Here is a 14,989-nt window from a genome sequence, read left to right on the forward strand (position 1 = left end):
AGTGCTCTAAGTCATTAAAATGGGAGAATTATCATAGAATAATAACACAATTAACGTTGGAAAAGACCTCTAAGATCACCCGATCAAACCCTTAACCTAATATTGCAAAGTTCATCAGTAAACCGTGTTCCTAAGTGCCACCTCTATATTTTTAAAAAATACCTCAAGTGATGGTGACTCAACCACTTTGGACAGCCTTTTCCAATGCTTAACAATGAATACTGTGAAGAAATTTTTCATAATATCCAACATAAACTTCCCCTGGTGAAATTTGAGGCCATTTCCTCTCTTGTTATTTGAGAGAAGGGATTGACCTCACCTGGCTACAACCTCCTTTCAGGTAGTTATAGAAAGCAACGTGGTTCCCCCTGAACCTCCTTTTCTTCCAGCTAAACAACCCAAGCTCCCAAATAAAAAGATACACTTAAAGCACATTGACATTATAAAGTATTTATGAGATAAAATTAAAATAAAATTAGTCATAGGAAGGAATATTATTGGCTTGGTTCCTCTTCTACTTATCTGTGAAAGGATTAAAATCAAATTAATTCTCTCTAAATGTACTGTGTGCGTTAGCAGAATTAACTGGAAAACGCATATATTCTGATTAGCAAGATTTCAAAACTTTTCCTCTATTTAGTGTTTTTTGGTTCTTATTTGGCTTCAGTTTCACAGTTCATAAAACAGAATCGCCTTTGATTCTGTTGCTTCAATCCAGCATTACCATTTCTGTGGTACTGTTATGCTCTGCTAGTGGGCACTAATAGTATCACTGTGTAACAGGAATCTTCAGCCCTCAAAAATTAGTTGTCCACTTTTTTGAGCTACTTGTCCCAGTAATCAATCTATGCTGTTACAAAGTTAGGATCTTTTTCCTTTCACAAGTATTTCATAATACCCATTTTGGGGATACTGTTCATTTTCCTGGCTCATCTGTTTGATAGTTACCACATGTATTTGACATTAAATTTCTTTATCTTTGTCCCAAATCTCCAAAGCAAAATAATAATAAAAAAAAATCCTTCCATTTTCTTCATACTTAATGATCAGCTCATTCCTATTTTCCACTTTACAGATCCAGGTCTTGAGATCAGTATCAATATTTCCAACATTTAAATTATTTTCATTCCATATTAAATGAAAATGCCTGTATTTCTAAACTATATTCTCATACCAGATTGTTTTTGGTGACTTAGCATCTCTGCAAAGCATATTGGAGGACATTTAGTAGCAAATATAACCTACTTAGGACTTAACATACAGTGAAATTAAGAAAATACAAAATGTCACTTTATTACCAGTGTTAATACATCATAAATAAATTGTAATAAGTGTAAAAAACTGTCCCTTTTCCAAATAAGCTCTACTGATCTTGATAGCATAGGGTTAAAATGTTTCTAAAATCATGGGAATTGTATACTATATTCAGGTATTGGAGATTCAGCTGTTGGAGTTTCAGATTCAGGTGTTGGAGAGAAAGGCTGGGTCTGGTAGGCCTGGGAAAGGGAACTAGGCTCTGGGAACAAATTAGATCAGGTGAAACTGCACCTGTGTGATCATCATATGATAAATGATATGACTGTTAAATGTAATGATTGGTTGGAATTTAATATAATGATTGTTTAATTGTAATAAGAATCATGAGAAATGATGTAATCGTAACAAGAATCATGAGAAAGGATTTTTGGGGGACCTGATGAAAATTACAAGAATTCCTGCTTGGATAAGATCAATGTATACAATAGAACAATATTGGTTTAATAATTAATATATAGTTATATAATGAAAAGGGTATAAAAACATGTTCAACTCGAATCCATGTCGCAGTCAGGTTTGGGTTTGTACCCCGGCTCCCAGAGCTCGTCAATAAAAGCACCTGAATATAACCATCCTGTGATTATGTGTTTCCATGCTAACAATCTGTGAAAAGTTTCAGACCATATAAAAAGCAGAAATTATTAGATAAGTCAGCATATTCACCCCTATTTTTATACTAGGTACTTTAGGAGAGACTGAAAAAAAAGACCAACACAACTGTGGCTAAGAAAGTATGTTTGTGAGGACCCACTCAATGGCCAGTTTAGAGGTCCAGCAACTCCCTATATCTTTTGTATTGGTAACAAATATAAAAAAAGCTAAACCCTGCAGGGTCTGCATACTTAAACTTCTTGCAGCTGATGCAAGTCCATTGACAACTTTCTTGGGACAGGCGAAGGAAATTAAAAGACCCTGAAGCTATTTTATATGAAGAATATATTTGCCACTGCATTTTATAAATATTGGATACAGTTCTCTAATTAAACAGCAGCAATTGCTACTATCTTTTGACTTACACTGGTTTTTGAGGATATGGACCATTAAGCATGTTTTAATTAAGCAGAATATATGGCATTAATATGGTACATGAAACAACAGATGAGTGACTTCTTCACCCATATGCTGTCATGGTAAAAATGAAGGTCAAAGTTCTGCACCTTTGTGATAAAATAAAAATAGGAATTTACAACAAAAGTGAAATAGGAAGAACCAACGACAAACAAAACAGAGAAGCATCTGCAGGATTTGCTACCCATTTTATTTATCATATGCTTATCTTACCTGCCTAAAAGCCCTAGGGAAAATATGAGGTTTGTAGCATGTTGTGAAGGATAATAAATACAGCATACTTTGCACCATATGGATTATCTCAGACCCTCATAAAAAGCTGTCAAAACCAAGCAATATACAAGCTCCTGAGTGAATATATGCTGCATTTTGGCATAGTTAGAAAGGTCTTTTTCTGACTAGAGGACTCAGAAATTTTTTACATCTCAAAAGCAAGATAATCAATCATTAGAAGTCCTATAGGTAAATAGTGTAAAGCTCAAATTACAAACAATAGGAGTTAAAGGAGAGGAATAAAACAATCTTTAAAAAGCAATTGCCAGATTTTGCAGTCAGTTTCTAATGAAGCACCTACACCAGATTTTAACCCTAATGATCTCAGACAATTAAAAAAAAAAAATCAAAGTAGATAGAGTCAAGAATGAAGTTGTATTCATGACATCTACTGTGTAATCAATTTATAAATAGACAAATTTGCTAAAGCAATTGACAATTATGGTCTGACATTAAAATAAAAATAAAAATGCTTTTCATATAGTTGAGGAATCTATTTTAGCAGTAATGAAATGCAGAATATTGGGCCAAGAAAATGCAAATTTCTAATATTGCTGCTGCAGTTTGGTTTGTTTCTGCAATACATATTATTTTATCAACTTGTTTTGATGACAAAGATTGAAGTAGAAAAATCTTAAAGCAGTTAATGGAAACAGTTTTCAAAAGGCTGGAATGACAAGACTGTGGTTGAACATCCCCTGCATTGCCAGTAAGAAAATTGTATCTTCCTTACAAAACCAAACATGTAAGCCTTCCAGTGCTTGAGTCTAAAATTTCCTTTACTTCATAATATCATGCAATAATCCAATCCCTGTGGGATTTTTCACTGCAGCTCACTCACTTCCCTGGTAACATTCTAAAGAAAACCAAAACAATAGTCAGAAATGTGAGTGAAACAGCTGCAATGAAGATTCATTAAAAGGCTTAATACACAACTATAGTTGTTTACACATGAAATGGAACTGTCAGGCACTGCTCTGAGGCAAACCTTGGCAAAGTTGGTTTTAACAGCCAATGCAAAAAATTAGACAAATCTGATGCAAAAAGTTATATCCTAACCCAAATTATCCAAGATATCTCAGACTTTGAAGCAAATACAGTCCTTAAACTGTACCAAAACCTATTAAATTATTACTGTTTTTGTAGTCACAATATTCCATCATCATGAAAAATGTACTTCAGCAATGCTGCTATTTTTCTTGCAGCATGAATATCATGGTAAACCATGAGAACTGGATAAAAGGTCATTGTCTGACAGTAATATGCACGTTTACTTGCAAACATTAGATGGTATGACAATTCTTTTATTAACACGAGGAATTATTTCTGGGGGATAAATGAAGCAGTAAAATGTTCTCCTATAAGCAGAACAAGAAGACACTATCACTAAGATTCACTGTTCTTAAAGTTGTATTAAACAGCACTCACTACTTTTAAGTCTACCTTCATTTAATATGATATTGTAGAGCCAGCATGCTCTTTGAAGATGGCTTATCTTCAGTAGCTGAAATGCATTGCTTTTCCTGAATTGAAAAGACAAAATCCTTTCCATCACAGGACTACATCAAAGAGCTCCAAATAATTAGGATTACATTAAATAATAAAAATTAGCATTTTCTTTAAAAAATGTTGTTTTTATTGTTATTATCCACAATATTTGTTCATAATGTTTAACATATGAACAACAAAGAAAATCCCGTGTGCATATCAACTATGTTACAATATGCAGTGTCTCCTACATTCCCATTTAACTTCACGATAACATTGTCCAAAACTTAACTTATTTATTTCACTGAAAATCAGTTCTGAAAAGACTAAATGTTTGGAAGCCTCTAGAAAGTTTCTGAATAATTTACAGCAGTTTTTCACCAAAGTTTAAGTTTTATTTTGCTGCACTTCACTGCAGTTGATTAAATTACATGGCAACTTTATAAAACCATTAACACATATTTCAAGGCTGACTCTATCAAATGTAACTGTCAACAATATATATTTAATTGTCAATAAAAAAAAATAAAGCATGTATATACAGGATATATACTTTATAATTTACTCAAACACACGTGAAAATGAATGAGATGACAGTGAGAAGCAACTCCAAATCTTTCTGACATCTACAAGATTTTGAATCTTAAAATCATAGAATCACAGAATTTTTTAAGTTGGAAAAGATCTTTAAGACCATCGAGATCAACTGTTAAACCAGCACTGCCAAGTCCAACACTAAACCATAGCCCTAACTTCCATGACTACATGGTTTTTAATTATCTCCAGCAATGGTGACTCATCCACTTTCCTGTGCAACCTCTTTCAGTGTTTTACAACCCTTTCTGTGATTTTTTTTTACCAAATATGCAACCTAAACCTCCCCTGGTGAAACTTGAGAACATTTCCTCTTGTCTGATTTCTTGTTAGCTGGGGGTAAGAGACTGACCCCCACCTCACTATAGCCTCTTTTCAGAGAGCTGTAGGGAGCTATAAGGTCTCCCTTCAGCCTCTTTTTCTCCCAGCTAAATGGCCCCCACCTCTCTCAGGCACTTCTCATAAAACTCACACAATTGGCCTTGACCCATTAATTCAGTGATCCCAGATCCCTCTGCAGAGCTTTCTTACCCTCCAGTCAACCAACACTCCCACACAACTTGGTGTCATCTGCAGAATGTCATCTTAAAACAACACCCAGAACTATTTCAAGTCTTCTAAAGTGAGTGGAATAATTAATTATTAATTGCTCTGTAACTAGCCTGAATCCCATAAATCCCATAAAGGTATGCATGCTTTCTTTTTCAGCAGGAAAAATAAGTGTGTCCCATTCTCTGAACTGTCCTGAAATAATTTCCTGCAAATGAAAGAGAGTTCCTCTCTTTGTAGGCTCAAAAGGAAAAGCAAAATATAGAGATTAGTTTGAGCTGATTTAGAAATTCAGGTTATTTTCTGCTTGATGGAGTAGGGAGAGAATGTATAGAATAAGTGTATTTGCATCATGGTGATTAGTGGATATCTGAGGGATGACAGTGACATGGCAGTTTGAATGCTTCAGTGCCAAGGGAAAGGCTGTTTTTGTGGAGACTTCCACATTACTGAGGGTTCAGGAATTCATACTTTTGCTATCTTCAGGATCTTAAGTCTCTACTCCTTATTCCATCTCTGTGTCTCTTGGGATTTGTTTTCTTTGGGATCCTCTCTTAGTTGCCTTTAATGGTCTTTGAGTATCAATCTCTATTTATATAGAAGCTGCTTAATTATTTTCTTTATATCTCTTCTCTAAAAACTATTTTCCAATTTAATTTCTCTATTTTGATATGGAGAGGGAGTCATAACCAGGAAATAAACAGAACTCTGTATGTTATTAGGTTTTCGAGAATCTCACTTCTACCAGTGTCATAGAGGTACTGTGCTCTATTTCCTCCTGGTCACAGAGAAGCTTACACTTGCCTTTAGTTTCCATTAGCATGGCTTGGTTTATAGAGTTCCTTTTTGGGTGATAAGCACAACCCCACTGGATTACTGGCTTTTGATCCTTGCATTATTTTGTGTATGTTACTCTGTGGTTCAGACCATGAGTGTGGTTGAACTTGCTGGAAAAAAACTATGATAGTGATAGGAACAGAAATGCAGTAACAAACTTTGGTTCTCCCCACTGAGTATTTACTGCCACAGCTGAGGCAGCAAGGTACAGTATAATGGATACACTCTTCACTACATTTCCCATGGAAGGAAACGGGGACAGTATTGCCCTGCAAAAGTTCTTCATTTAACAATGTTTGGACAGATATAACTATAAAAAGCCTATTCCAGTAAAAGGTTTTTGTTCCTCCTGCACTCCTCCACAAACTTTTTAAGCACTAACTTACTCCTGAGAGACAAGCAAACAGCTAGCTTGCTTTCTTCTTGCTGGACAAGATGACTGGACCTATTTTAAGCTATCTGATAAGAACTAGGCACCCAGAGAGCACACTAGGTGCCCAACTTTCCAATAAAGTAAATCCAAAACTTGCACTTCCAAGGCTGTTGATTCTATGAGCACAGATATTTGGTCATTAGATACATCTATGTACAAAAACCATGGAAAGGCTACTACCTACCCCATTTTCCTACTTTATTTTATTTTCATTTTATTCTCCTTCAGTTGTGAATACTGTTACTTTTACAGGAATAATATAACCTATTACAAGTTGCAAGTCAGTGACAGCAATGAAAGCCATAGTGCTGCTTCTGCCTATTTATTTTCCAAGATATTTCTCTAAGTCAGACTGTAATTGTTGGAAATTTAACAATTTCCTGAACTGAGTAGCTTGGAGCTACTGCACAGCATCTTCCCTGACTGAATGTTTATGTTTGTTACAGCCAATTATTTCAATGAGAATAAATTTGTTTCCACTAAGTACATCAGGCATGTGAAAAGCACTGTCCAACTGTAGTTCTAAACATTCTTTCCAAGGATATGTTGTGATCTGGACTTCCATAACATGATTTTACTGTACATGTTCAGGTATCATAGTTAATGAGTGGAATTTACTAACTGTCCAAGCTATGTGATCTTTGAAACTATGATAAAACAACAGTAAACTTACCTAATTTGCACATTATACCAGTGTCCATCTTCCACTCTAGCAGTGGTAGTTATGTTTTTGACTTCTGCTGCTTCATCACATACATACTGGTACTGCAGAGTAGGAAAAGGTTTTATTCAAATTATTTCTAATAATTAAACAGTTTCAGGCATAGAAACTTGAATTTTAAAATAATAAATGTTTTCAAAAAAAACCTGAAGCATGTCATGTGTATTAAGGAAAATTAATGTTTCATTAAAAGTTCTGTATAAGAAAGTTCATTATACTAGAAATATACAAGTACACATATTTGCTTCCTAACTTGCATAAAAATGCTTTAATTGTTGTGTATTGTACATCAGATATTATGGATCTGATTTGCAAAGAAGTCAACCATCTGCAACCCATCTGAAATTAACACTGGCCATGGGTGAATTTTACTTACCATTTTATGGCTTCCTTACACTTCCAAACCAAACACGTAATGTAGCATGCAGGCTTGAGCATTTTGGAGCACCATTTAATTTCCTATACTAATGTGAACAAGCACTTGATTTCATGGTTTGTCTACTTGTAATTGTAGCTTGATTGTGAGCTTAGAACCATTTGTTCATTGGGCTTTAAATCTGCATTTAATTGACCAGCTTTGTGAATGACTAAGTGAATTCAATTAGTTTTAACATGGCACACTGGGATCTCTGAATAGATTTGTGTCAATTAAAGTACTTTCATATTTTATGGTGCTTATGATATGTTAGAAAAATATTTTTCTGCATCATTACTTTATCATGAATACAAGTAAGATGAACTTAAAGCCATCAACATTTTATAAACTTTGGATAACTTCCTGCCCATGACTAATCTAGTTTTTTTTCTGGACAAAGTTAGTCACAATCTGATGAAAGGCAAAAAATCACAATATAACAAAATAAAGTAAAAGGTAATTTTCTTTTCTGTTTATCTTCAGTTTATGTATCTGTTTAGCATGGTCATGGTCTTTAAAAATGAAGGCAAATGTAATACAAAAGTGCTGTTTCAAACAGACAATTCACAGTTCTTACAAAAGAATATAATTACAGGTACTTTGGGAAACTTTTAGCAGGAAAATGGGAGATAAGTTATGAGAGAAGTAACTTTTAATATCTTTTTATAGCCTCTTTAGCATCTGCCTATCTCTTCATAAAGCTTCAGTTTTACCTCTTCCTGAGAAAAGATGGAGTAGTTTTTTGAAGGAAAAGATATACCATGATATTCACTTTAATCTTTAAAGTTTATAAACAAATACATTCCTAGTTAGTGTCCACATAAGCAAAAAAACCCAAAAAAAAGTTTTCTCTTCTGGATCATGTGGAACTCTGATTTAAATAATAGATGGAGTGAAAGGTTTCTACTTAGAGATACATGGTAAAAAAGGAACACTCTATTCTCTAACATGGTAAATTTTCCTATGGCAATTCACTCAATTCCTATGCTTATGCCCGTCATAAGCCTTCCTTATGACAATTTTAACGAAGTTCTACATGAGGAAGTTCAGTTAGTTTAGGTATAAAACACAGTAACTTTGTACCACATGCAAAGACAAAACCTACATTTTTTGATTTTGGGTTTAATGCATACTTTTGTGAATCATATTGATCATATTAGCCAAGAATTGGACATAACTGTTTTCCTTAAAATACTGAAGATGTCAAGGATCTCTGTAGCTTTATTTACTACCTTCTACAGTAAGAAAAGGAAAAAATATTAATTTTTTTACAGATTCTAACTTTTATTTACTTTTTCTTCAGTGGGAGATTTTGTTGCCTTACCTGCAAAGTACCATTATTGATGACAAGACGAATTAAAAAATGCCTTATTGTTTCTGGGCTCTGTTCAATATTTAGGAGGAGTCCATGAGGATTATAGGTCTTAAATTCCAGGTGGATGAAATTTTGCATGTTCAAATGTAAGCCTTGAAATTCCAGGTAAGAATCACCATAATAGCGAGCATAACTAAAATCTGTGGATAGAATTTTGAGACATATAAAGATATAAAGACATTTTTCTTCTTCACACTCTGCTTTCTTATTCTGATAGTGGTAGCAAAGATATAGGATATTTTTATATATCTTTCAAGGATTCAGATATGAATTTGAAAAATTATATCAGTTGTCTTCTGTCAAATGTTAACACTGAGAGTTTATAAAACTAGACATAAAGGTTTTGGTCAAATTATATTAAGCAAGCATATAGATCAATCCCTGAATGACTAGGCTACAAAGATTAAAGACCTGATACATATTTGGCAGCTTTGGCTCAACATTTTTTTTCAAAGTTAGGTGCTTTCATCAAACCTAGATGCAAGAATGAATGTGTTTGAAGTCTTCACAGAAACTATGTAGTATGGAAAGGAAGGAAGACATTCTACAACCTAATTAGGAGGTTGGCATCTTAATAATATATCAACTATTTTGTGGTGCTAGGGTGAAAGCTGAAAATTTCCCTTGGGTCTACAACCAGCTTGTCTGATTTATCTATAAACCTCTTAACATTCAGCACCCTGTGCGACACCTGGCAAGGGTGGATGGATCTCTTATATAAATAGAAAAGGTATGTGAATACATGGCTTCAAGCCCATCAGGTGACATATGACTACATTTAAAAGGGGTTTCTTTGGATTTATTTCTTCCTGTCCCCTTCTTTTTTCTTGTCTTTCCTTTCTCCACTCCTCTCCGCTAGTCTTTCTGCTCCTTTCCCTTCCCTTCCCTTCCCTTCCCTTCCCTTCCCTTCCCTTCCCTTCCCTTCCCTTCCCTTCCCTTCCCTTCCCTTCCCTTCCCTTCCCTTCCCTTCCCTTCCCTTCCCTTCCCTTCCCTTCCCTTCCCTTCCCTTCCCTTCCCTTCCCTTCCCTTCCCTTCCCTTCCCTTCCCTTCCCTTCCCTTCCCTTCCCTTCCCTTCCCTTCCCTTCCCTTCCCTTCCCTTCCCTTCCCTTCCCTTCCCTTCCCTTCCCTTCCCTTCCCTTCCCTTCCCTTCCCATCAAATTTCACTCAATCATCTCTACAGGAGTTTAGAGTATCTTTGAAGGTCACAGGTCTCTTTTTATATTATAAAATAGGTAAAATTGTAATCTGTTGTGACAACAACTCCAAGAGCAAATACCTCACTATATAGGCTTAAATTCTGAACAAATATGATACTGGGATAAATCAAAAACTGTTGATGCTGAACTTTTGTGAATCACTGTATGAGTATGCTGAATTTTATCCTTTCATGACTTTGCATAAACCTATTTACAAAGTCTGAATCACCATGGTGAAATCTCAAACAAAGCTCTTAAGAAATTCTCAGTACTATACAAGAATCATCAACACATGCATACATACAATATGCAATAAAACAGACCAAAAATTTCAAGCAATACCAATCAATAAGCAGTGCTGCAATAAAAGCAATTTTACAATTTTAAATGTATTTAATCCTTAAAAATTATTTTTTGAACTATAGGCCTCTGGATGTAAATTTCAGAATATTTAATTTAAAAATTTGTACAGAAAGCTTTTTACATCTTATAGACAGGACAATTTCTCAAAGAAAAGGCTTTAGAGAATTACTACCAATCCCTAACCCTTGTTTGTTTTCCTTCCTGAGCTAGCCATTGAGCTCTAAATCTTTCTCTCATTTTGTTTGCCCTGAATTGCCCCTGAATAGGCTTTGCTTATCCCAAGGAACCACTCAGTTATCCCAACACTCCTGAAAGTCTGGTATCTAACCAACTCTTTTTCTTGATCCATTTAGGAGATCAGCCTGGCTAAAAGACAGCCAAGTTACACACAGCATCCCCTTCCTGAAGTCCTAAATCCTACCTTCCCAATATTTTGGAGGTGGATTATTTCTATTGTTGGGTTGTTTTTCTTTACCACATTGTTCAGTGTATAATAAAGTTGACATGTGAGAACAGGTCAAAACTATGTCAGCTCTTCAGAGATTTGCTAGCACAAAGCATTTGAGACCCTAGATCTCAACAGAAGAGTGAAAACTGTAATCATGAGGAGAAAAAAAGAAAAAACAAAAACATAAGTGCAGGAATAGTTTAGTCACAATTCCTGAAACTATAATTTAACTCTGACAACTGAGGCCAGACTAAATTATCTACTAAAATTCAAGGAAGACCAAACAAGTACAAGCTAGTGGCATCTACCTTTAGCTTTCTATATGTAATAGTAGCAAGCACACAGAGCACTGCCCACAAAACTTGTTGCTTTATTCTGACCAATATCCATTTCTTTTTATCTTCATATGGCAACAAGTGATGATGCCTGGCAAGAAAATACACTCCACTAGTCCACGGATTTGAGACCAGTTTGTCTTCTTCTCGGAAATATGTTCGTGCTGCTAAACAGAATTTTTTTAAACAAACCATATGCAGTAAAATTGCTGCAATTGCTTTGTGTTCACAAATATGGAAAGAGTTAATGAGAGAAAGCACTGAACAATATTTAGCAGGCTCCAGATTTCTGAAAAACCCATAAAACCATGCTACTTCAATAACAAATAGGCTACATACCTTCCCACAACAGCTATTAACATAAACCTCTGGTGTGGTTTTACCTATTAAGATTCTCACATTGTTTGTAGCAGTACACAATTTCTTTTTATAGAACATAAGCTTTGCTTATAATTCTTCTACTGCTCTTAGACACAGTTTTTTCATTTGACCTCTGGAGTTAGCTTCTGAGATTGCTTTTTGTTCTAACAGAGAGGACTTATCCCACAAGCCTTTAGAAAAAAAAAAAAAAAAATTGAAACTATCTTCTCTTTCCCTAAGAATGCCTACCTAACACTTGCTTTCTTAAGAAACAGACAAGCCCTTTGACCTATAAAATCCTCTCAGCTTTAGCATGCTCCCCTGTGTACATCCAGCTCTCCATGTTTTTGAGTTTACTAGACTTCATATTAATGTCTGAATGTTACAACGTTTGAGATTCAGCTGTAATAGTAAGCAGATACACAGGCATGTCTGAAATCCAGCTGACAGGCAAGCTTCATTGACTCTTGCCACTCCCTACTGGTTTGCTCTATTCCAATGAGTACCCGCTGCGTCAGCTTCAGAATGAGGCCTGCAAATTTAAAAAAATTTTGACAGCTACAGAATTGTAAGTCTTGCTTTTTAAAGGCAGGTAGAGAGATAGTGAAATCTTTTAATATGTTCATGAGCATTCACTCCTGGTGATTGAGCTTTTGTCCATGCATTTCGATGTCTAATGCACCCCCTGCAGTTTTCATGGACTCAGGCACAAAGAGGATTATAATAATGCTCTTCTTCTTTCTTCTGCTATTCTTTTTGTTATGTTACACCTTGGAACAAAATCCTCCTGTTCAAGGTACTGGTATTCTCTTTTTCATGGATATATATTTCACATCTTTTGTTATTCTTTTAATCAGAACTATCTTGCAACATTCAAATAGAGGGCATTGTTGCCTATGGAAAGGACCTGTCATGAAAAATCAGAACAATTAATTTTCTAATTGAAATTTTTATTTAATTTTATTAAGAATGAACACTTTTCTTAACAGGATAAAACAGTGGCCACAAAAACCACTTACATTTCTTTAAAATTGTATCATGCCAAAAGAAAAAGAAATTAGAAAAGCAAAACAAGAAATTCAGAGCAAGGACTGTTTCACAGGGCTGTTTGCAGACCCCTCAAGCCCAACAGCTGACTTCCAATGGATCTCCATGTCCCAGGTTTACACAAGCAGCATGCAAGAAGCAGTGCTTCCCCTGGGATAGCTTGCCAGCTTCCTCCATACAAACTGCCGTGGCTTTCTCAGCCAGGGTGTGCTCATGGGCATCCAGCCCTGCTAGCACCTGCTGTGAGCCTGGCTGGCAGGACCCAGTGCCCTGCCCCTCCAAAGGCCACATCGATGGCCGTGCCATTGGCCACCATGCCCTGAACAGTTCCCTCCCTCTCGTTGCTGCTGCTCGGGGTGAGGTCTCTCTGTGTGCTCTGGCAGCAGCTCTGTGTTCTATGGTGAGGGAGTCGTACGGACAGATAAGGCAGCTGCCACCATCCGTCAAAATTATACATAAACATGTGTGGAAAAGAAGATAAGCCAGACATAGAAAGGGAGTAGGCGTGGCCAGAGGTCACATTCCCACAGGTAGGGAGGGTGAGCTGTTGAGGCAGGAGAGGCTGAGAACTTGTGATGGACCAGCAGACATGCAGCTGCTCAGGGCATCACTGAAGGCAAGGTTCTTCAGGAGACCTTCAGAGCCAGCTCAGCCCAGAGCTGGTATCTGCAGAAAGGGACAAAGACAAGTGAGACCATTACTGAAGACTCCCTTCTGCGAGGCATGGAGACACCAATAATTTAGTTCTGAGAGACTGGAGGAGATTGCTGGTTTGAAATCTTTCAGGAATGTTTGTGGGGAAAGGGGCATGTCATGCCTTTCTCTGGTGAGGTGATGCCCTTCTCCACACACCCTGCACCCCCAGGGGCTCTATCCCAGCCCTGCAGTGGGGTCAAACCCTGGCATGTGGGAGGCAATGCTCAACACCCAGATCCTGGAGCCCCTAACCCAGATCCTGAGTGGCCAAATGACCACAAGGCTCATCTGGGAGAAGGGCCCAGGAAAGCTAATGAGTATGTAAGCCAGAGCACAAGGCACACACAGGTCTTGACCCTACAGCCTCTTGGAATTTCTCTCAGGTGAAAGCCTGAAAGTGGGAGCTATATCTGTGGTAGCTATATTTGTATTTTCCATATATCTTCTCTCTTTCTTCTAATTCCTTCTTCTCAAAGTTTTAATAACTTGAAGTTGGAGTTTGGGTTGGATGGGTTGGAGTTTGCTAAATGAAGGCTTTGTGAAATACTTTATGCTGATTTAGTGTTGCTTTAACATTAAAAAGTTCCCAGATTTTTTTGAAATTTGACAATTAAGTTTTTAGTTGTTTGCCCTCCTGAGAATATCTTGTCAGTGTTTCTCCCTTGCATCTAACTCAAGTTGCAAAAAAGAATCTTAAATCCTTTTATAAAATCTCATTGAGTGACATCTGGGGTATTGCACCAATCCAACCTGATGTCCTCAGAGGCTTGTTTGTCAGCTTGGCTGTGTCTCAGAGCAAGGATCTGGGATTCTACACAGGGACCAGCAGGCTTGCCCAGCTCACAGATGGTTAACCCTTGTTACTCTTCCCTATGGGCACCAACAACACTGTAAGGGTAGCCCAGCGCACCAAGAGTGACTGCAGAGGTCTCAGTGTGGGAGGAAGGAACGGGGACCAGTCCTGCCATCGAGCAAGAAGACTTACAAGAAGGTTATTGAGCCTCCTGTCAGGCTCTTTGTAGACATTAATGATAGAGGGATAAAAGAAAATATTCTTAAATTTAAACAGGTATCTTACCACAGCAGAAACATACTTGCTGTCCTAACTACAAATAATTCATCTCCCTATTTTTTTTTAAATTTCACAGAATATAAAAGCAGGATTAATGGACAATATTAGTCTTATGGTGATTTTTTTTTTTGTTACCACTTTTAGAAATTTCCATTTCAGGTGGCCTTGGCATGTATGAGTTGGGTTTGGTTTTCTTCACTCTCAATTGCTGAAATTACCTCAGCTTTCATTTTTCTTACTTTTTTTTTCTTCCAAAAAATCTAATTTATTTGGAATTTCATATTTAGTGAGTAATTTTATTTACTCTCTTGTGCATTCTAAAATAAGGTCAATCTTGCCAATCACAGCAAAACAATCTATGAGTTTTACTCTTTATTCCCCTAAAAACAATGATTAACTTCA

General features: G+C 36.4%; 1 protein-coding gene across 1 annotated transcript in view; it reads right to left on the reverse strand.

The window, feature by feature from the left end:
• EYS (eyes shut homolog) overlaps positions 1-14,989 on the reverse strand; it is a 706,383-nt gene that overhangs the window by 250,455 nt on the left and 440,939 nt on the right. Inside the window, exons 32-33 of the mRNA XM_062489770.1 lie at positions 9,020-9,210; positions 7,233-7,324 (exon numbers count right to left, since the gene is read on the reverse strand). Of these exons, the coding sequence (XP_062345754.1) occupies positions 7,233-7,324; positions 9,020-9,210 (283 nt within the window). The remainder of the gene's footprint in view (positions 1-7,232; positions 7,325-9,019; positions 9,211-14,989) is intronic.

Source organism: Cinclus cinclus, chromosome 3, assembly GCF_963662255.1.
Source record: "Cinclus cinclus chromosome 3, bCinCin1.1, whole genome shotgun sequence".
NCBI classification, from domain to species: Eukaryota; Metazoa; Chordata; class Aves; order Passeriformes; family Cinclidae; genus Cinclus; species Cinclus cinclus.